The 24,326-nt window shown below is 42.6% G+C and overlaps 1 protein-coding gene across 1 annotated transcript in view; it reads left to right on the top strand.

Moving 5' to 3' along the window:
- Positions 1 to 20,371, top strand: part of STMN1 (stathmin 1) — a 256,875-nt gene extending 236,504 nt beyond the window's left edge. The window contains exon 5 of the mRNA XM_044060049.1: positions 19,899 to 20,371. Within this exon, the coding sequence (XP_043915984.1) occupies positions 19,899 to 19,958 (60 nt within the window). The 3' untranslated portion in view covers positions 19,959 to 20,371. The remainder of the gene's footprint in view (positions 1 to 19,898) is intronic.
- The last annotated feature ends 3,955 nt before the right edge of the window (positions 20,372 to 24,326 follow it).

Raw genomic sequence — 24,326 nt, 5'->3', positions numbered from 1 at the left:
AGTCTTACGCAGGCATGCTTGGCTGAAGGAACAATCTCTGCCAGACCATGTTAAAGCTAAGCTTCTGGATGCTCTACTGGAAAAGCAAAAATTATTTGGTTCCACTGCTCAAGAGGTCTTAAAGAAATTTGAGGAAAAGGCGAAATCTGTACAAACAGTTAAGGATTTTCTTCAAGTCCAGCCACCAAGATTCAGCAGAAATTGGCCTTCCAAGAATTGGTCCTTTCCGGACACAGAAAGATTTCAGAGAGGCAGGAACAGGCGTGCCAGAGGTAGAGGGCAAGCTAGGGGCTCCTACAGAGGCCGTCAATGGCAGCCTCCAAACCGGAGAGGTAGTGCAGGACCTACAACTGCTACACAAGCACAGACTCAATGACTTTGCTTCGACTCCGCCAACCAGGGCTCAATTAGAAGCACCTTTAGGCGGAAAGCTTTCTTTATTCTCAAAAAATTAGCACAGCATTACAAGGGACAAATGGACACTGCAAATAATAGACAATGGATACAGGTTCCATTTTTACACATTGCCAAAAAGAAAAGGCATGCCAGACCTGCCACCAAATCAAAGGGCAGAGGCTTTGAATCAAATCTCCAACTTAATACAAATGAAAGCTATAGAAAAAGTTCCTCTTTCACAACAAGGCCAAGGATTTTATTCCAGACTATTCCTTGTTCCAAGAAAAGAAAATCAATGGAGACCTATTCTCGACTTGTCCGCTCTGAATACTTATCTCATTGTGCCAAAATTCAAAATGCTGACTCTACAGCAACTCCTTCCCATGCAGGAAAAGGGGTCTTGGCTGGTGACTCTAGACCTCAAGGAGGCATACCTGCATGTCCCTATCAGACAAAGTTGCAGAAGACGCGTCAGATTTCTTGCAGGGTCAGAGCATTATCAATTCTCAGCATTGCCCTTTGGCTTATCTACTGCGCCCAGAGTATTCACAAAATGCCTGGAATCAGTAATTACACACTGCAGACTTCAGGGGATTCAAATATACCCATATCTGGACGACTGCCTTATACAAGCGGACCGCCAACGAACTTTGGTAAAGGACTTAAATTATGCCATCCACCTTCTGCAGGCCTTGGGATATACAGTCAACATGCACAAATCAAGACTTGTTCCATTCCAAAGAATAACCTTTCTGGGTGCAGATCTAGACACAACCACCCAAATGGCCTTTCTCACAGAAGAAAAACAAAGACAACTACCGGATTACTTCAAGAATCTGACAAGACAAACTCAGCTAACTGCAAGGAAAATCCTGCAGGCCCTGGGTTACATGGCATCCTGCATTCTTTTGATCCCACAAGCAAGGCTGCATATGAGAAAACTACAGTGGGTACCTAAGGAGTTTATGGACTCAGCACAGTCACAGCTTAGAAACTTTGATCCCACTCATTCCATGCCTCCAAAAGGAATTTCTGTGGTGGGCTCAGGCCAGCCAGTCCAACAGGGGGTTGCCCTTCACAAAGCCAAAAGCCACCCAAACTATTACAACGGACGCGTCAGACCAAGGTTGGGGGGCACACATGGAGGGCAGATGTATTCAAGGACAGTGGTCACAAAAGGAGCTACGCATGCATATAAATCAAAAAGAAATGCTAGCAGTGATACATGCAATCGAGGCCTTCAAGCTCTTTCTACATCAAGGCCACCTACTAATAAGGGCAGACAACACCACAGTTATGTGGTACATAAGCAAGGAGGCACCCATTCCTACCCTGTTTGCAGACTGGCAATGAATCTATGGGACCTTTCCTTGAAACTCAATATACAGCTGCAAGCCCAGTTTGTGCCAGGGAAAGACAATATACTGGCGGACAGCTTAAGCAGAAATATCATGGATGCACACGAATGGATGTTGCACCCAGACATCTTTCTACAGATAACACAATCATGGGGGAGGCCAGACATAGATCTATTTGCCCCCCCCCCCCCCCCCCAATCATCAACTGAAGAAATTCTGCTCAAGGACATACCACCCACAAGCGTGGAAAGTGGACGCCCTCTCTTTCAGCTGGAGAACTCTAACAGTGTATGCTTTTCCACCTCTTTCATTAATGACCAAGCTGTTACTGAAGATCGGGACAGAGCAGCCAAAAGCGATTCTTATAGCTCCGGACTGGCCAAGACAGCACTGGTACCCACTGCTAAAGAACATGTCATGTACGAAACCATGGCCTCTTCCTCTATGGCCACTTCTACTGACACAGCACAATTACAAAACTCTGCATTCCAACCTGAAAACATTGCAACTAACAGCCTGGAAAATACCTTGACTCCTCCTCAGGATAAGCTATCCCAGATAGTGAAGGATATTATTATGGAAGCTCGCCGGCCTTCCACAAGAAAGGCATATTCAGCAAAATGGAAAAGATTTCTCATTTGGAACACCACAAAGGGCCTTGATGCGACAGTGATGAGCATGGCACATATCCTGGAATATTTGGCAGAAATGTTCCACAATGGTCTGTCTTATTCTTCCATTAAAATTCATGCTTCAGCAATTTCAGCAGAGTATAATACTGATCCACAAACAACTATGAAGAATATTCAGGCCGAAGCCGAAAAAACAACGCCAGTTCCTTTTGAAAATTTAATACAGCTTAGCGCCACGGCATAATAGCCTTCAATGAACATAAATTACAAAACACACCCACTCATATAAATACCTCAATCAATTAAACAATCATGTTAAATTAATCAATTATATATACAAAAAATTTTAAAGGTACCATATACTATATAATACCATGTATATAAAAAACTACATACATTTAAGAAATTACAATAAACTTTTCCAATTCATTTCTAAATTTAAACCATTAGGTGACATAGTATTATATTTTAATATGTAGATAGCTTCCTTATATAATAAAACATTTTTTATTAATCTATCGTCACCTTTTTAACTAATACTTTTCAAGAACACAACATTCAAAACATCTACACTACCACTATGTACCTCTATAAAATGAGAAGCAATTGGACTTTCTAACATACCTCTTTTTATATCCCTAATATGTTCTTGCATTCTCGTTTTGAATTTTCTTTTTGTTTCTCCTATATAATAGAGCTTACATGGACATTTAATACAATAAATAATACCTACAGAATTACATGAAAAAACATTGTTTGGTTTATAAATGATGTCATTGATTTTATCAAAATATGGCCTTACATATTTACATATACTACATCGATTACAAGCAAAAGTACCATATGTTTGTATATTATGATAGACTTGACTATTAGGGGAAATATAATAAGCCTTAATTAATTTATCTGATAAATTTTGTCCTCTCTTAAAGGCTATTTTTGGAATATTAGGAAAAAGTTTACAAAGATTTCTATCAGATACCAAAAATTTCCAAAAATACTTAATAATTTTCCAAATTTTATTACTAAAAATATTGTATGTAGTAACAAAATAGATATCTTTAATCTCTTGATCAGAAATTTTTAAGTTATCATTTTTTATAATAATACTATCAGTGTTATTAACATATGGTAAAAAATTATCATCTTCTTTATTCTTATTTCCTAATTGATAAACTTTATTGTTATTATTATTACATAATAGTTTATCAATGGACATATTCAATAACTCCATACTGTAACCTCTCTTTAAGAACATACTAATACAATCATAAATATTTTTTTCTAGATCTATTTCATTGTTACATAATCTCGATAATCTAATAATTTCTCCATATGGTAAAGACAACAATGTATGGGGAGGATGACAACTAGTTCCATAAAGGAACTGATTTCCATCAGAAAATTTACGATACACTGTTGTCAGAATCTTTTTACCTACTTCTCCCTGTAATGAAATATCCAAATGGATTTTATTCCCAAATTGTAAACCATCAAAATGTAAATTGAATCTATTATTATTTAAATCTGAAAAAAATTCATAAACATGTTCAAAACCATCACTGCAGAGAAAAATAAGGTCATCTATGTAACGGTAGTAAAAAAGTACATGATTTTTGAAGAATTCATTAGTATATACATATTCTAATTCATATTTAGCCATAAATAAATTCGCATACATGGGGGCAAAAGATGCCCCCATAGCTGTTCCTTTAATTTGATGGTAAACAGTTTCATTAAAACTAAAGAAATTATTTGACAAACAAAAAGAGGTTAAATCTATAATGAAATGAGTAGCAGGACTATCTCCTAGAAAATAATGTAAAGCCTGTAAACCATCGGAATGTTTAATATTTGTATATAAACTAACTACATCAATACTTATCCAAAACATATTATCTGTCCAAGTAACTTCACTAATCTTATCAATAAAATCAAAAGAGTCTCGTATGTAAGACTCTAATTTTTGTACATGTGGTAGCAGATGATTGACACAGCACAATTACAAAACTCTGCATTCCAACCTGAAAACATTGCAACTAACAGCCTGGAAAATACCTTGACTCCTCCTCAGGATAAGCTATCCCAGAGAGTGAAGGATATTATTATGGAAGCTCGCCGGCCTTCCACAAGAAAGGCATATTCAGCAAAATGGAAAAGATTTCTCATTTGGAACACCACAAAGGGCCTTGATGCGACAGTGATGAGCATGGCACATATCCTGGAATATTTGGCAGAAATGTTCCACAATGGTCTGTCTTATTCTTCCATTAAAATTCATGCTTCAGCAATTTCAGCAGAGTATAATACTGATCCATCTGTCTTCTCTCATCCTCTCCCAAGACAGTTTCTAAGAGGAGTAAAAAACATCAAACCTCCAAGGAAACCACCTCTACCTGCTTAGGACCTTAACTTCATGTTGGAAAAACTAACGCTGCCTCCCTTTGAACCAGCAGCATCTGCAGATCTACAGTACCTGTCATGGAAGACTGCCTTCCTTCTGGCCATAACCTCAGCAAGAAGAGTATCTGAGTTGCAGGCCCTGATGGCAGTACGGCCATTTCTTATTTTTCATCAGGACAGAGTTTCATTGAGAACCAATCCTACATTTATGCCAAAGGTGGTATCCAGGGTTTCATTAAACCAAGCTATTCACTTGCCTACCTTCTTTCCAAATCCACAAAACAAAGGGGAGAAACTTCTGCACACCCTGGACATACACAGACAGTTGCGGTACTACTTGGACAGAACTAAGTTACAGAAAAACTGACCAGCTGTTGGTAGCATATGCTGCTGGTACACAAGGAAAAGCAATTTCTAAACAGACAATTTCAAAATGGATAGGGAATTGCATTCGTTTTTGTTACTCCTTTCATGGAAAAACTGTGCCAGCTAGCATCAGACCTCATTCCACGAGAGCCACAGCCACCTCCACAGCCTTCTTAAGAGGGGTGGCTACCAAGGACATTTTAGAAGCTGCCACATGGAGCTCCGTGCATACATTTGCCAAGCATTACAGTTTAACTTTATATTCCAGATCCAGAGCAGGCTTTGCTACTGCAGTCCTGCAGGGTATTTTTGCTACACCATCCTTTACTTAGTTCCTCCACCCCCAGATTGGCTATGGTACTCTACCCATGTGTGATGACTGCAGATGCATCCTTGAAGGACATAGTACAGTTTTGTACCTACCATAAATGTAGATGTCCGATAGGTATGCATCTGCAGTCAGGTTTACCCTCTCTCCTTCCCCTCTGTGGTATTTCTTGGGTACTTACCTCTCTTACAGCTAGGTGGGGGGATCTATTATGGTGTATTTGTTTTTATATTACTGTGCATGTTTGGATTTTTAAATGCATCTCTCCAAATTTAGCCTTCCTTAGAGGGCATCTGGGGCAAGAAAAACTGAGAAAGATGGCGTCGGCTGATGCTTTTATACCCCAGGCGCTCTGACGTCAGGGAATGTGCGACATCAGCCGACGCTGGACCCAGACTTTGGAATCCAGCCGACCGAAGGGCTGCCTGAGGCAGGACATCCCATATGTGATGACTGCAGATGCATACCTATCGGACGTCTACATTTATGGTAGGTACAAAACTGTACTTTTGCAAGTGCCGGTCGGCCGACTCCTGAGATTTACGAACTCGAATTTCAGACCGAAGTCTTCTATAAAGCCAAGTACCCCGTTGGGGAAACTTTTCTTGCCTCTGAACAATGTCAGAAAAAGTTAACAAGTGTATTTCTTGTGGGGAAGCAAATACCTCATAAGGATTTTCATTCTTATTGCATACCTTGCCTAGGCCCAGACCACACCGTCACTAGTTGTCGTTTTTGTGCTAGGTTTAATAAGCGTACTGTAAAAAGATGCTTTGATTTCGCACAACACTACTTCGGTAGAAAATTTTAATTACAGTATGCCGTCGGAGCAACCAACTACCGGCGTGCACAAAAAAAACGCAAGGATAAGGACAGGTAGCCCAGGTCCAAGCCAGATTCCGAGGCCTCGGCTGGTCCGGTCTCCGGTTCTCCGGCCTTCAGTGAGGCTCCGACGCAGCCCCTGACTACCGCAGATCTGGACCCCGAGACCGCTTTGGAACATTTGGCAGAATGTACCAGGCCGACGCAGCCTTTTTGTTCAGGCCCTACCGACGCCACTGCTGAAAAGGATGTCTGTGCTGCAGAAACACCTTCGGTTTCTGAAGGCGTCTTCAGACCGACGCTCACCATTAAAACGTATCCTAAGACGAAGACTCCTTTTAAACCTAAAAGGACTGCACTTCAGTCCCCTGTTCAAGGCCCCGTGCCTAAGAAACAAATGCTGACAATGGCTGAAGATTTGATCTCTTTAATCAGGGGTTCCCAGCCCCTCCTGACAAAAGGCCTAGACAAGAGGAAGATTATGCATTCAGATTCATAGCTGGTTCAATGCACTATCAATTCTCTGCACTGCCCTTTGGCTGATCTACTGCGCCCAATGTCTTCACAAAGTGCCCAGCACCAGTAATTGCATTTTGCAGACAGAAGGGAATTCAAATTTATCCGTACCTGGACGACTGCCTGATTCAAGCAGGGAGCAAGGACATTCTTCTAAAGCATCTGGTGTTTGTAAAAAAGTTAAGTTGCCTGGGGTACACAGTAAACGAAAAGAAATCAAAACTAGTGCCCTCACAAGAGATAATATTCCTGGGTGCCAGCTTGAACACAACGGCCCAGATGGCTTATCTCATGCCAGACAAGCAGGGACAACTGACTCAATACTTTCAATTGATGGCAACAAAGACCCAACTCCCTGCAAGAAAAATTCTGCAGCCCTTGGGTTACATGGCATCTTGCATACTACTAATTCCATATGCCAGACTGCATATGAGGAAACTACAATGGTACCTAAAGAGTGTATGGTCTCAACACTGTCAAAGTTTGGAAACCGTTATACCACTAACCTTGCCTTCAGCAGGAGTTTCGTTGGTGGGCTCAAGCTGGGCACCTTAACGAGGGACAGCCTTTTTTTACTCAACCCACAGCCAGGCAAACACTGACAACAGATGCATCGGATTACGCCTGGGGAGCACACATTGCAGGAAAATGTATTCAGGGCGAGTGGCCCGCAGAACAAAGGCATCTTCACATCAATCAAAAAGAGATGCTAGCTGTACAAAATGCCCTTATAGCTTTCAAGGACCTGCTGCATCCAGAACAACTATTACTAAAGACTGACAACACCACAATTATGTGCTACATAAACAAGCAAGGGGCACACACTCCTACCCCCTCTGCAGACAAGCCATGACCTTGTGGAACACAGCTCTAGACTACGAAGTTAATCTGCAAGCACAATTCCTGCCAGGAGGGAAAAACACACTGGCAGACGACTTAAGCAGAAACATCATGGATCCCCACGAATGGGAATTGAATCCACAAATATTCAGAATGATAACACCGAAATGGTGGCGCCCGGACATAGATCTCTTTGCATCACCAAAGAACTGCCAAAAATTAACTAATGAAAAGTGGATGCCCTCTCATTCAGCTGGAAAACCCTACAAGTATATGCTTTCCCACCTCTACCTCTCCTTCCAAAGGTACTCATAAAAGCCAGGCAAGAAGAGCCAAAGATGATCCTGATTTCACCAGACTGGCCACGCCAGCACTGGTACCCAATCTTAAAGAACTTGGCACAAGAACCACCCTGAATTTTGCCTCACATCCCACATCTGCTGACTCAGCACAACAATCAGATACTTCACAGCCAGCTAAAGACCTTAAACCTAGCTGCATGGAAAATTCCTTAGTCAAGCAATCAATGCCTCTCTGCAAAGCTGTTATGGATGTCATTCTGGAACCAGAAGGCCTAGTACCAGGAAAGCCTATTCGGATAAATGGAAGAGATTCTGTGCCTGGAACCAGGCTCACGGCCTTGACCCTCTTGTCCCAAATATTCCACAGATACTACAATATTTAACTGAGCTGCTGGACAAGGGCCTCTCCTGTTCATCCATCAAGATCCACGCCTCTGCCATTTCTGCTCATTACAACACAGATCCACCAATTTTCTCTAATCCTTTGCTAAAACAGTACCTCAGAGTTGCTAAAAACATAAGACCGTCCTGTAGAGCAGCTACTCCAACTTGGGACCTCAACTTTGTTTTGGAAAAATTAACTTTACCTCCTTTTGACCCAGCTAACACAGCAGAATTAAAATTTATCTCTTGGAAAACTGCTCTGCTACTGGCAATAACATCAGCACAAAGAGTTTCAGAATTACAGGCACTAATGGCAGTGGAACCTTTCCTCATTTTCCACCAGGACAGGGTGTCTTTAAGAACTAACTCTACGTTCATGCCAAAGGTGGTATCAAGTGTGGCTCTAAACCAAACTATTCACTTGCCAACTTTGTATTCAAAACCACAGAGTAAAGGGGAGAAACTACTGCATTCTTTGGACATTCACAGCCAGTTACACTTCTACTTGGACAAAACCAAAGCTTTCAGAAAATCTGAGCCGTTATTGGTAGCATATGCTGCAGGAGCACAGGGAAAGCCATTTCAAAACAGACTATTTCAAAATGGATAGGACATTGTATGCGTTTCTGCTATACACAATAAGCGGTAGTGAATTCCCTGATAGCAGGAAACCGATGAAGGCAGTCTCCCAGTGTTGAAGGAACAATAAATCTCAAGATGTCGCAAATAATTCTCTCGCAAGACTCTGCAGTCCGTAATAAAGAGAAATTTATTTACACAAAACACAATACAAGTCGATTAAGCGCTTTCATTTCCTGACCGGAAACTTCATCAGAATGAATATTGTTGCTACACAAGGGCTTTATAGTGTTGCCTTAAAATTCAAGGTTTAGAGTAGGTTACAAAAAAGTTGAAAGTTTAAAAACGAGGGATAAAATGACACATAAATAAATAACACATAGGTACGCTTGTATACTGTTGTTGATGTGTAGTATGCAATAAGGTCACATTAGTTAATTTTTGTAAATTGTAATTACTTTTGTAAAGTACTTTTATTGTACCATGCAAACTAACGTATTTTTAACCTTACCATGCAAACTAATGTACATATAAGAAACACATAGTTTTAAATTTATGGATATATGCATATATAGGATATATGCATATGCATATATATATATATATATATATATATATATATAAAACTATATATATAGTTTTTATATTTTTTATAAATATTCTTTTCATAAACTATACAAATATAAATATATGTATATATTTTTTCATGAAAAAATTGCTTGTACCTCTTTATTAACTAATGTGACCTTATTGTTAAATTACATACTATACATCAACAACAGTATACAAGCGTACCTGTGTCATTTATTTATTTGTGTCATTTTATCCCTCGTTTTTAACTTTCAACTTTTTTGTAACCTACTCTAAACCTTGAATTTTAAGGCAACACTATTTGTTACTAATTGTTTTTTTTTTTTTTTAATTATCAATTATTGAATTAATTAATTAACTAATAAGAAAATGTATAAAAGCCCTTGTGTAGCAACAGTATTCATTCTGATGAAGTTTCCGGTCAGGAAATGAAAGCGCTTAATCGACTTGTATTGTGTTTTGTGTAAATAAATTTCTCTTTATTACGGACTGCAGAGTCTTGCGAGAGGATTATTTGCGACATCTTGAGACTTTTATTGTTCCTTCAACACTGTGAGACTGCCTTCATCGGTTTCCTGCTATCGGGGAATTCACTACTGCTTATTGGTTTTGTTTTAAGTTGTTTCCTGTATCTTCCATTTTTTTTATTACTAGTTTCTGCTATACACACCATGGGAAACCTGTACTAGCATCATTAGATCTCACTCCACCAGGGCAACAGCCACTTCAACTGCCTACCTCAGAGGAGTACCTACCAAGGGTATTTTGGAAGCAACAACGTGGAGTTCTGTGCATACCTTCACCAAATAAATTACCATTTGCCTTTATACTCCAAATCCAGAGCTGGCTTCGCCACTGCTGTGCTGCAGGGCCTTATAGCCACCCCTAATGCCTTATAGAACCAGCCACCCTACCTCAGCTTTGGGATTCCATCAAGTGTAGTGACTGCAGCAGTGTAACACGATGAACATAGTACAGTTTTGTACCTACCATAAATGTAGATGTTCGTGTGTAAACACTGCAGCAGTCCAGGTTACCCTCCCTCCTTCCCCTCTTACTTGCTGGTACGTACCTATGTCGTCTATCCTTTACTACATATGGGGAGTATTTGCTGGTAACTGAAAGTTGTTGTTTGCTTTTCTTATGTATACTTTACTAGCAATTTGAATTGCCTACCTATTTGGGGGCATCTGACATCTGGGACAAGAAAAACTGAAGAAAATGGCATCTGCTGCATCTTATCTACCCCTGTCGCACTGGCGTCCGGGAGGAGGCGACAGCAACCGGCGCCGGACAAAGACTTTGGAACTCAGGCCAACTGAGGGACCACATGACGGCAGGATAACCCAAGTGTAATGACTGCAGCAGTGTTTACACTCTAACATCTACATTTATGGTAGGTACAAAACTGTACTTTACTTTTCTACCTAAAGAGGGCTGAAGACTTCAGAAAAATCAGATCAGCTGTTTGTGGCCTTCTCTCAGGATGGGAGAGGCAAGGCAATTTCCAAAGTGTCAATCTCTCATTGGATAGTTTCTTGCATAGACCACATTTATCATTTCAATTGTAAGGATCTTCTCAGACGAGGTTAGTGGCTGCATCTTTGGCTTTCTGGGCCAGGACTTCCTTAAGCGACATTTGTGCTGCGGCCACTTGGTCAAACCCCCATGCCTTTGTGACGCACTAAGGTTGGATTTGGTATACAGGGGGGTAGGGTCTCGTTTGGATGTTCGTGTTTCACTGCTGCAGTCTTTACACTTGGGTTATCCTGCCGTCAGGCGGTCCCGCAGTTGGCCAGAGTCCAAAGTCTTGGTCCGGCGTCAGTTGCTGTCGCCTCCTCCCTGACGTCAGTGCGTCAGGGGTATATAAGAAGCAGCCAACGCCATTTTCTTCATACTTTCTTGCCGTGCGGTGCCCGAAGCAAAAGCAGTTCGCAAGTGCCGGTCGGCCAACCCCTGAGATATCAATTTCGATTTTTAGAACCGAAGTCTTCAAAAAATTTAAGTACCCCGCTGGGGAAACTTTTTCTTGCCTCAGACCGATGTCAGTAAAAGTTAATAATTGTATTTCTTGTGGGAAGCAAATACCTCATAAGGATTTTTCATTCTTACTGTATTCCATGCCTAGTCCCAGATCACGACGTCACTAGTTGCCGGTTTTGTGCTAGATTTAACAAACGCACTATTAAACGGTTTGATTTTGCTCGCCGTTACTTTGGCCGAAGGTTTAATTATACCATGCCGTCGGAACAACAGACGACCGGAATTCACAAAAACCGCAAAGATAAGGACAGGCATCCGGGGCCCAAAACTGACGACAAAGCCTCTTCTAGGCCAGTCGCCGGCTCGCCGGTTCTCAGTGTGGTGCTTTCGAAGCCCCTGACACCCACTATCTCAGGCTGCGACCGACTCCCACATGGAGTTGCCTAGGCCTGTGGATACTCTAGGTGTTGGACCTATGGAGACTAACCCTTCAGATGGGTCCGGAGCCGGGGAGGAGGCATCTGCTTCTGAGGGTGTTTTCAGACCATCACAACTTACCATTGCATCTACAACCAAGTCTAAAACTACATTAAAGACAAATAAGCAAGTACAGTATTCACCTGGACAGGCATCCATGCCTAAAAAGCAGATGCTCAAAATGGCCGAAGACTTAATTACTCTGATCAGGGGTTCCCATCCCCCTCCTGATAAAGGCCTAGGCAGGATACAGACTATGATTCATCTGACCAGGTTTCAATATATTCTGATTCCTCTTCAGACCAGGGATACCCCCCCCCCCCCCCACACACACACACACACACACACACACACACACACACACACACACACACTATGGGGATTCTGATGCTGAAGAATCAATTCCTTCAGCCTCTCCTCCTGAGTATTACTCTTTTGGGGAAACTTTACATACCATGAGGGAGCATTTCCATTGGGAGGCCAGAATTACTCAGAATCCAAGAAAGGGCTCAGAGACTTTCTTTTATTGCCTCATCACAGGCCCCTTGCTATTCTGCCAATGTTGGATATTGTGGATGTGTTCTCTGAATCTAGTTTAAATCCAGATTCTTTACCCCTGCTCCAGTCAAGCCAGATAGGTACTACAGAGTCCCTGACTCTCACAAATTTCTTTATAAAAACCCTGCTGCTGACCCAGAAACTATTTTCCAGGGTCCCAAAGGGGTAAAGGCCTCCACGGCTAAAAATCCAGTTCCCTCGGACAGGGATTCCAGAGCATTAGACAGATGGGGGAAGAAAGTTTACACCTCTATAACTTTAGCAGTAAGGGCTTTAATCTTCCAGTTTCACATGCTTAAATATAATCAATATTTACTGTCTCAGTTAAAACAGAAAATTAGTACAAGTGCAGAACAACCTGATTTTAAGGAAATGCAGGATTTATTGCATGCAGCCGAACAAGTGGGAAAGCATACTTTGCAATGTGGTTTTGATTCATTAGAAGCTTCTTGTAGAGCAGCAGTTACAGGATCTGTGATTCGAAGGCATGCTTGGTTAAAGGAACAAATCTTACCAGATCATGTTGAGGCAAAATTATTGGATGCTCCTTTACAGCAAGATATTTTATTTGGTGTTAAGGCAGAAGAGGTATTAAAGAAAATGGAGGATAAGGCAAAATCTATGCAAGCAGTGAAGGATTTCTTACAGGTGCAGCCACCAAGATTTAGTAGGAAGTGGCCTACAAAGAATTGGTCCTTTCCAGTGTCAGGCAACAGAGGCAGCTACAGACGCCCAAGAGGCAGATCTCAGCGCCAAGGTTCTTACAGACCACGACAGTGGGGTGCTTCAACCCCAAAAGGAGGTGAGGACAAGCCACAACCTTACAGGACACAGTCCCAATGACTTCCCCCTTCCAATGCCAAACCCTTCCCTTTTGGCAGCTCCCTTAGGGGGGAAACTAGCACTTTTTCCATAAAACTGGCAAGCAATCACCCAAGACAAATGGGTGCTGAATATTGTGTCTCAAGGTTACAGGTTCCACTTTCACACTTTACCAAGGCTAAAAGGTATGCCAGACCTGCCACACAATCAATGGGCAGAGACACAAAAACAAATTACAGCCCTCATGGACATGAGAGCTATTCAAAAAGTACCACAGCAGGAACAAGGACAAGGATTTTATTCAAGACTCTTCCTGGTCCCCAGAAAGGACAAAGCCTGGAGACCCATACTAGACATTTCCACTCCAAATACTTACCTGGTTGTTCCGAAATTTAAAATGTTGACACTACAGCAGCTCCTTCTCATGTTGGGCAAGAAAGCTTGGCTTGTTACTTTGGACCTCAGAGGCATACCTGCATGTCCCTGTCAGACAAAATTGCAGAAGATACCTCAGATTCATAGCTGGTTCAATGCACTACCAATTCTCTGCACTGCCCTTTGGCTTATCTACTGCGCCCAGGGTCTTCACAAAGTACCTGGCGCCAGTAATTGCATTTGCAGACAAAAGGAATTCAAATATATCCATACCTGGACGACTGCCTGATTCAAGCGGACAGCAAGGACATTCTTTTAAAGCATCTGGCGTTTGTAATACAGTAAGTTGCCTAGGGTACACAGTAAACGAAAAGAAGTCAAAATTAGTGCCCTCACAAGAGATAATATTCCTGGGTGCCAGCTTAAATACAATGGCGCAGATGGCTTATCTCATGCCAGACAAACAAGGACAACTGACTCAGTATTTTCAAATGATGGCAACAAAGTCCCAATTCCCTCCAAGAAAAATTCTGCAGGCCTTGGGATTCATGGCATCCTGCATTCTACTAATTCCATATGCAGACTACATATATGAGGAAATTACAATGGTAACTAAAAAATGTTTGGACTCAACACTCTCACAGCTTGGAAACAGTAATACCACTAATTCCCTGCCTGCAACAGAAATTTCGATGGTGGGCACGTCACCTCAATAAGGGTCAGCCTTTCACTCTTCCCACTGCCAAGCAGACTTTGACAACAGATGCTTCGGATTACGCCTGGGGAGCACACATGGCAGGAAAATGTATTCAGGGCAAATGGACCACAGACCAAATGCATCTTCACATCAATCAAAAAGAGATGTTGGCTGTACAAAATGCCCTAACCGCTTTCAAGGACCTTCTGCATCCAGGACAATTACTATTAAAGACAGACAACACCATAGTAACGTGGTACATAAACAAGTAAGGGGGCACTCATTCTTACCCCCAATGCAGTCAAGCCATGACCTTGTGGAGCACGGCTATAACTTATCAAGTTCATGTGCAAGCACAATTCCTCCTGATAAAGGCCTAGGCAGGATACAGACTATGATTCATCTGACCAGGTTTCAATATATTCTGATTCCTCTTCAGACCAGGGATACCCACACACACACACACACACACACACACACACACACACACACACACACACAATGGGGATTCTGATGCTGAAGAATCAATTCCTTCAGCCTCTCCTCCTGAGTATTACTCTTTTGGGGAAACTTTACATACCATGAGGGAGCATTTCCATTGGGAGGCCAGAATTACTCAGAATCCAAGAAAAGGCTCAGAGACTTTCTTTTATTGCCTCATCACAGGCCCCTTGCTATTCCGCCAATGTTGGATATTGTGGATGATGTGTTCTCTGAATCTAGTTTAAATCCAGATTCTTTACCCCTGCTCCAGTCAAGCCAGATAGGTACTACAGAGTCCCTGACTCTCACAAATTTCTTTATAAAAACCCTGCTGCTGACCCAGAAACTATTTTCCAGGGTCCCAAAGGGGTAAAGGCCTCCACGGCTAAAAATCCAGTTCCCTCGGACAGGGATTCCAGAGCATTAGACAGATGGGGGAAGAAAGTTTACACCTCTATAACTTTAGCAGTAAGGGCTTTAAACTTCCAGTTTCACATGCTTAAATATAATCAATATTTACTGTCTCAGTTAAAACAGAAAATTAGTACAAGTGCAGAACAACCTGATTTTAAGGAAATGCAGGATTTATTGCATGCAGCCGAACAAGTGGGAAAGCATACTTTGCAATGTGGTTTTGATTCATTAGAAGCTTCTTGTAGAGCAGCAGTTACAGGATCTGTGATTCGAAGGCATGCTTGGTTAAAGGAACAAATCTTACCAGATCATGTTGAGGCAAAATTATTGGATGCTCCTTTACAGCAAGATATTTTATTTGGTGTTAAGGCAGAAGAGGTATTAAAGAAAATGGAGGATAAGGCAAAATCTATGCAAGCAGTGAAGGATTTCTTACAGGTGCAGCCACCAAGATTTAGTAGGAAGTGGCCTACAAAGAATTGGTCCTTTCCAGTGTCAGGCAACAGAGGCAGCTACAGGCCCAAGAGGCAGATCTCAGCGCCAAGGTTCTTACAGACCACGACAGTGGGGTGCTTCAACCCCAAAAGGAGGTGAGGACAAGCCACAACCTTACAGGACACAGTCCCAATGACTTCCCCCTTCCAATGCCAAACCCTTCCCTTTTGGCAGCTCCCTTAGGGGGGAAACTAGCACTTTTTCCATAAAACTGGCAAGCAATCACCCAAGACAAATGGGTGCTGAATATTGTGTCTCAAGGTTACAGGTTCCACTTTCACACTTTACCAAGGCTAAAAGGTATGCCAGACCTGCCACACAATCAATGGGCAGAGACACAAAAACAAATTACAGCCCTCATGGACATGAGAGCTATTCAAAAAGTACCACAGCAGGAACAAGGACAGGGATTTTATTCAAGACTCTTCCTGGTCCCCAGAAAGGACAAAGCCTGGAGACCCATACTAGACATTTCCACTCTAAATACTTACCTGGTTGTTCCGAAATTTAAAATGTTGACACTACAGCAGCTCCTTCTCATGTTGGGCAAGAAAGCTTGGCTTGTTACTTTGGACCTCAGAGGCATACCTGCATGTCCCTGTCAGACAAAATTGCAGAAGATACCTCAGATTCATAGCTGGTTCAATGCACTACCAATTCTCTGCACTGCCCTTTGGCTTATCTACTGCGCCCAGGGTCTTCACAAAGTACCTGGCGCCAGTAATTGCATTTTGCAGACAAAAAGGAATTCAAATATATCCATACCTGGACGACTGCCTGATTCAAGCGGACAGCAAGGACATTCTTTTAAAGCATCTGGCGTTTGTAATACAGTAAGTTGCCTAAGGTACACAGTAAACGAAAAGAAGTCAAAATTAGTGCCCTCACAAGAGATAATATTCCTGGGTGCCAGCTTAAATACAATGGCGCAGATGGCTTATCTCATGCCAGACAAACAAGGACAACTGACTCAGTATTTTCAAATGATGGCAACAAAGTCCCAATTCCCTCCAAGAAAAATTCTGCAGGCCTTGGGATTCATGGCATCCTGCATTCTACTAATTCCATATGCAGACTACATATGAGGAAATTACAATGGTAACTAAAAAATGTTTGGACTCAACACTCTCACAGCTTGGAAACAGTAATACCACTAATTCCCTGCCTGCAACAGAAATTTCGATGGTGGGCACGTCACCTCAATAAGGGTCAGCCTTTCACTCTTCCCACTGCCAAGCAGACTTTGACAACAGATGCTTCGGATTACGCCTGGGGAGCACACATGGCAGGAAAATGTATTCAGGGCAAATGGACCACAGACCAAATGCATCTTCACATCAATCAAAAAGAGATGTTGGCTGTACAAAATGCCCTAACCGCTTTCAAGGACCTTCTGCATCCAGGACAATTACTATTAAAGACAGACAACACCATAGTAACGTGGTACATAAACAAGTAAGGGGGCACTCATTCTTACCCCCAATGCAGTCAAGCCTTGACCTTGTGGAGCACGGCTATAACTTATCAAGTTCATGTGCAAGCACAATTCCTACCAGGAAAGAAATACTCTGGCAGACGACTTAAGCGGAAACATCATGGATCCTCAGAGTGGAAATTAAATCCATAAGTTTTCAGCATGATAATACAAAAATGGGGGTGCCCGGACATAGATCTCTTTGACTCTCCACTGAATTGCCAACTACAAAAATTCTGCACAAGGACTTATCACACACCAGCATGGAAAGTGGATGCTCTTTCGTTCAGCTGGAAAAGCCTAAACGTTTATGCCTTCCCACCTCTGCCTCCCCTTTCAAAGGTACTCTTAAAAGGCAGACGAGACAAACCACAGATGATTCTGATTGCTCCAGACTGGCCACGCCAGCATTGGTACCCAATCTTAAAGAACTTAGCTCAAGGCCCACCTTGAATTTTGCCTCAAATTCCACCCTTCTAACTCAACAAAACAATCCGATCCTGCACAGTCTGCTCAAAACCTTATCCCTGGCTGCATGGCAGATTCATTAGCCAAACAGACAGCACCTCTATCTAAAGCTGTTATGGATGTCATTTTGGAGGCCAGGAGGCCTAGCACCAGGAAATCTTATTCAGAAAAGTGGAAGAGATTCTGTGCCTGGAACCAGGCTCAAAGCCTTGACCCTCTTGTCCCTAACATTCCTCAGATACTGCAATACTTAACTGAGATGCTGGACAAAGGACTATCCTTGTCATCCATTAAGATCCACGCTTCTGCCATTTCGGCTCATTACAACACAAATCCTCCTATTTTCACTCGTCCATTGCTAAAGCAGTACCTCAGAGGGGCTAAAAACATAAGACCACCCCGGAGAGCACCGACTCCTACTTGGGACCTCAATTTTGTCTTGGAAAAACTCACTTTACCTCCTTTTGAGCCAGCCAATTCAGCAGAATTAAAATATATATCATGGAAAACTGCTCTGCTACTGGCAATAACCTCAGCACGAAGAGTCTCTGAACTACAGGCACTAATGACAGTGGAGCCTTTCATCATTTTCCACCAAGACAGGGTTTCCTTACGAACAAACCCTTCTTTTATGCCTAAGGTGGTATCCAGTGTGGCTCTTAATCAAACTATCCACTTGCCAACTTTTTATCCAAATCCCCAGAACAAAGGGAAGAGAATTCTACATTCCTTGGACATACACAAGCAATTATGCTTCTATTTGGACAAAACAAAAGCTTTCAGAAAAACTGAACAATTGTTTGCATCTTATGCTGCAAGATCACAGGGAAAGGCTATTTCAAAGCAGACCATTTCAAAGTGGATAGGACACTGTATCAGTTTCTGCTACACACAGCATGGGAAACCTGTACCATCTAACATTCTACCGGGGCAACTGCAACTTCTGCCTGTCTTAGAGGAGTACCTACCAAAGACATTTTGGTAGCTGCAACTTTGAGTTCAGTGCACAGCTTTACCAAGCATTATCACCTGCCTTTTTACTCTAGATCCAGAGCTGGCTTTGCCACTGCAGGGCCTCATAGCCACACCAAATCCTCTATAGAACCAGCCATCCTGACTCAGCTTTGGGATTCTACCCAAGTGTAATGACTGTAGCAGTGAAACACGATGAACATAGTACAGTTTTGTACCTGCCGTAAATGTAGATGTTCGAGTGTCTTCACTGCTGCAGTCCTGGTTACCCACCCGCCATCCCCTCTTTCTTAGCTGGGTCTTCTCTATAACTTTCTACACTATACTACCTATGTGGTGTATTTGCTGGTTACTGAAGGTTTTGTTTTTACCTTACTGTATGTTTTGTAAGCAATATGTATTGCCTATCTTTTGGGGGGCGCCTGACATCTGGGGCAAGAAAAACTGAAGAAAATGGCGTCTGCTGCTGCTTGTATACCCCTGACGCACTGACGTCACGGAGGAGGCGACAGCAACCGACGCCAGACCAAGACTTTGGAACTCTGGCCGACTGCGGGACCGCCTGACGGCAGGATAACCCAAGTGTAATGACTGCAGCAGTGAAGACACTCCAACATCTACATTTATGGTAGGTACAAAACTGTACTTTCTGTGCTCCGGCATGTCCTTCATTGAGACCTCCCAAGATTTTGGGTAGCTGGGGACACTGACCTATCCGTGATCAATAATGACACGGATTGCATCAGATAGTTATGTATTTACCATAACTTGGAATCCGTGCTATCCAGTGTCATTATTCATCATATTCCCACCGTCTGTCCCTCCTTCTGGTGGCCAGGAGAGTCTTGGAGCTGTGTCATGTGGGTACATTGTCTGGTTACCTGGATGAAATTGGGTCCTGGTTGGGACTGCTGTCTAGCAAACGTGATCCGAGGATTGTGGATAACAAGAAGTAAGGGGAGGAGCTCGAGCTCAGGAGCTGTGTCTCACTTTTGCCGGCTAGGTTCAGAGGTTTGATCCTAGACCCATCCGTGATGAATTCCACTGGAAAGCAAAGTTTCCAAGTTATGGTAAGTACATAACTCTTTTCATCACAAAAGTCTCTGAGCATAGATTGTAAACCTAGTAAATTTGCTGATTTTCTTACCTTTTCTTCCCTCTAGGAAAAGCATGTTGAAGAGGTGCGAAAGAATAAAGACGGCAGCAAACCAGATGAGAAATGAACATAGCTACTTGGTTTTGAAATTTGTTTTTGGTTGTCTTGTTTTCTTACTATGTATCCAAAGAGTTTTTCCCTTTAAGGCCAGTGTAATGTGTTGGAGCTGTTACATTTTTCAGTTATGTGAAAAGCAAGAGTCTGCCGTTTCGTTTAGAGGAAGTGCTTGCAAGATTCTTTTTGTGAGTGCTTTCCCACATTTTTTCTCGTGCTTTCTTCATGTTGGCTTTGTAATTTTGCTGATTTATGTAGACAATTTGTAATAAAATTTGAAAACTAAAAATTGCAGCATGCTCATCAAAGCTTTCCGTATAGTTATGCTAAGTATTACTGTTACAATTAAGCTCTGTTGTATAAAGCAGCTGGCAGAAGTCTGTTACAGAAAAAAAAAGCACTAATAAATATGCAGTGATGTAAATACACAGTGGTAAGTGACTGATTTAAATCTCTCCCGATAAGAGCTTTTTGAACTACATTTAATGGTGGTCAAAGTCCATGACATGTTTTTTATTCTTGATTTTTACTGTGGAACCATACACCTGCCAGGTCGTAGGGCCTTCTGAAAACTTATGCCAACCTTTCTGCTAAAGCCAAACTACCTAAGAGACCTGAATTTATAATTTGGCAATTACCCACAAATGGGGGGGGGGGGAGTTGTGTGTTACAGGATTTACCTTTGGTTAGCTTTGATCACTATTATAAAATAACATTAAGAATGAAATTGTTTACGTTTTTAAAATGCTTTTTTGTTGAGCTTCTCACAGACTAGAACAGCTTTGCCTTTAGTTGCAGGGTTGCTGTGCAGGGACTACAGAAGCATATTTTGCACACGTGCACTTCCTTCACTGTTTACTGATGTACTGTCCATCCATATGATGCCTACATCTCCATGCTTTCGCAGTACTACACTGCAGTGCAAGAAAGATGACAGAAAAGAGAGCATTCCTGTTGCAGTTTTTTTGTTAATGTCTGGCATTACCTGAATCGGTGATTTTTTTTTATACCATAAAAATGCAAAGAAAATGAGGGAGACTCTGCTAAAAATCTGGTTTTAGAGGCAAGGTTAACAGTGAAACTGTACTGTCCAAAGGTGTGCAGAATGTCCTCATTTTTCTTGTATTTTGCTTTGACCCTTTTAAAATATCAAGTTAGTTGTACTTAGCATACAGAAAGTCTGGACACTGTGCTGGGATATGCTTGATTTATAATGGGCATATTAATTGGGCTGCCCCATCAACACGCACGTTTTGGAGTAGCAGTGACCCTTTATTGTGCAATTGGTCTTAGTAGCCATTGCCTATTTGTGTAATATTTTTTTAGTTTCTTCCTGAAATGCAGTTTAAAATTTTTGTTTGCAAAGTGATAGGCAATTACTGACATATCTGAGATCACTGCTGCCAAGATTCAGAATATGTTTAGGAATGCTAGCTGAGGCAGACCTTAGCCCTCCACCAGATTATTCAGAAGTCCTGATGTTCCCAGCTATGCGAGAGGGTAATCCTGCCTGTAAAAGGAAGCAACTTCGGTCTTCCTGTACCAGGCCTTATCCTTTTTACTGAGGAGCATATTTGCTTGGCCCATACAAGTGCTTCAAAACCCTGGTGTCTTTGCAGTACAGCTATTTCTAGAGGAAGAGCACATAGAACTGTGTTATACAACAGCCCAGATGTTTGAACATGTAAGACCAAAGATAATTCAAATGAGCCTTTATCTGGACAATTGCATAATGCAGCCTGAGTTTAAGTTTTTGAGACAGAGTAAAAGTTGACTACCTTTTTTGTTGTAGCTTTGTCTGTAGACTGCATTTCATATATGTAAATTGTATATGTGGGTGGGCTGTCTAGTAAGTAAGACTGATAGATGCAAATGTTGGCACATCAATATGCAGGTGCCAAGGGAATTTTAGTGCATGCAAACAAAAAACATACTTTTATGCTGGGGGGAGGGGGCAAGCCCTCTGCTCACCTACCCCCCTGCTAGTTATGTATACTAACTCAAGAGATCACAGAAATTGTGTTAACTACAAGTAAACTCGCCCATTGTGTGTGTGTGTAGGCAATGTAACCTAGTACCAAGGAAATTTAGATGTTCTTCGTGTTTCACTGTTGCAGTCATCATATTTGGGTTATCCCTGCCAGAGTAGCCTTCAGCTGGCCCGAATACCAGAGGCTTAGTAGCCTTCGGCTGGCCCGAATACCAGAGGCTTAGTATTTCTGTGTCAGTTGCTGTCGTTTCAGGGCAGCCGACGCCATTACATCAGTCTTTCTTGCCATGGAGCCCAAAGCAGTTTGCACGAGTGCCAGTCGGCCACTACTTGTTTCGTTTACTGAATTGAAGTTGGAAGTCTTCTAAAGCTAAGTGCTCCATTGGGGATCCTTTTTTCTTGCACTACCTGATGTCCGAAAAAGTTAATAATTGTCTTGCCTGTGGAAAGCAAATACCACACCGAGACTTTCGTTCTTACTGCGTCACTTGTTTAGTTCCAGGCCACACCATCCCCTGTTGTCGCTTCTGTGCTTTGTTCAACACCAGAATTATCCGTAGTGGGGGCCTTATAGTAGCTAGATATTTTCTCTTAAAATCCTCGAGCTCTGTTATGGCTTTGGTCCGACAGCAGATCTTTCGAAAAAAATGGGAAGACAGACCGATCGCACAGGTCCAAACCTACTGACAACGCTCCCGTTAAGCTAGTCTTCAGTTCTCTGGTCCTCAGTGAGGCCCTTTCGCAGGCCACTACCGAGACCCTTTATGCAGTAAAACGCTTCTTCGACTAAGGATCCTGCAGCCATCTCTACCTTGGATGGGTCCAGAGCCGCTGAGCAGGCACCTGCTTCCAAGGAAGTCCTTTGCACTACTGATTGTCAACACAAACCGACGTCTTCTTTCATGGCTATTGTTCTTTTGAAAACAGATGTTATGTAGTCCTATCTCGCCTACATTCTTACCCGTGGGTTCGGAGCTGAATATCTGCTCTGACTCGGCCAATTTTACTAGCTCGAAGTCTCTCATTGGCTGGGCTAAGTGGGTATTCCATGGTGCACTGCTCCATATCCCCAGATCTCGTTTGCCGCTTTTGTAGCTCGGACGTGGTCTCGCTTGGCTATGGCCAAGTACCCTCTAATTTGCTATTTCTCTTAGAGAAATTTGATATTTCATACCCAAAAGCTATTTTGATAGCTATTTCTTGTTGCTGTGTTTGAGTGTGGTAGTTGTGTTTTTTGGTATCCCTAACTGTTCCAGCGGGCTAGGCCTGTTTTAGTTAGAGGACCTAGTCCTCTCCTCTTAGATAAACTATTAGTCTGATTGTGTTTTGTCTGGGTGTCCCCTTAGAAGAACCGTTTCAATTAGAGGTTCTTAGATTGTGCCGAGTAGGGTTTTTCTGGTGCATCTACTTTGTGTGTTGTTCCCACCCTTTTTTGTGATTTGTGTCTAGGTGGTTTCGCTTAGCACTAGTTATAAGATGTCTAAGGATCAGAAGGAGCATAAGCCTTCTGGCTTTAAAAAATGTTCCAAGTGTGGATATAAGATGTCCATCACGGATGGACACTCTGTGTGTGTTTACTGCCTTGGAGCCATCCATTTACAGGAGTCGTGTACCTTTTGCCCCGCGTTCAGTCCTAGGGTGCTCCAGGAGAGGAAAAATAAATTAATATTGAAGGGACTTCTGAAACCGTAGTTTGAGGAAGCTATAGACTCCGCTTCCAGTTCTCAGTCAAAATCCAAAGCTTCCAAGGCTAAGAAAAGGTCTCCGGCTCCATCTGTCTTTTCGGAGCCTCCGGAGAAGATTGTTGTATTGGACTCTACTTCCTCGGCTCCACTGTCCTCGGGGCCACAGGAGGTATCAGTGTTAACTGAATCGGTGTCGGTTCCTATCATTCTTGAATTCATTTGGAGCTGGTCGCCCAGTGTGATGCATGGTTCACCTGACAAGAGATCCCAATCTCCATCGCTCTCCTCCAAATCCTCCAGGCTTTCTGATTTGGATGTTGATAGGGTGGTGCAGAGGCTCCTGCAGTCGCCGGTGTTGGCTAAATTGTTCCCTGCTCCGACCCACTCGGCTCCGGAGCCAGTTCCTATGACCGTTTCGATGATTCCTCCTCCGAGCACATCCTTGTCGTCTGAGCCGGTATGCTCCGCTCAGAGTGATGTTCCTATGCCGGCTCAGATACCCCTTCAGGATCTATCTGTGCCAACCTCTGCTCTGACCATGTCTGTTCCGTCCACAGGGTTTGGGACTCTGGTCTCTTCGGGCCCAAGGGGGATCCTTCGGGACATCTGTTGGTTCAGAGTCTCTCACTTGGTGCATCGGCTCGTGGGACCCCGGTCTTGGCCGAGGAGGCCGGCCGGTCCTCTGACTCAGGGGGCAGCCTTCGAG

Source organism: Protopterus annectens, chromosome 1.part2, assembly GCF_019279795.1.
Source record: "Protopterus annectens isolate FY-2018-M chromosome 1.part2, PAN1.0, whole genome shotgun sequence".
NCBI lineage: Eukaryota > Metazoa > Chordata > Ceratodontiformes > Protopteridae > Protopterus > Protopterus annectens.
This window is presented reverse-complemented; position numbering and strand designations above follow the sequence as displayed.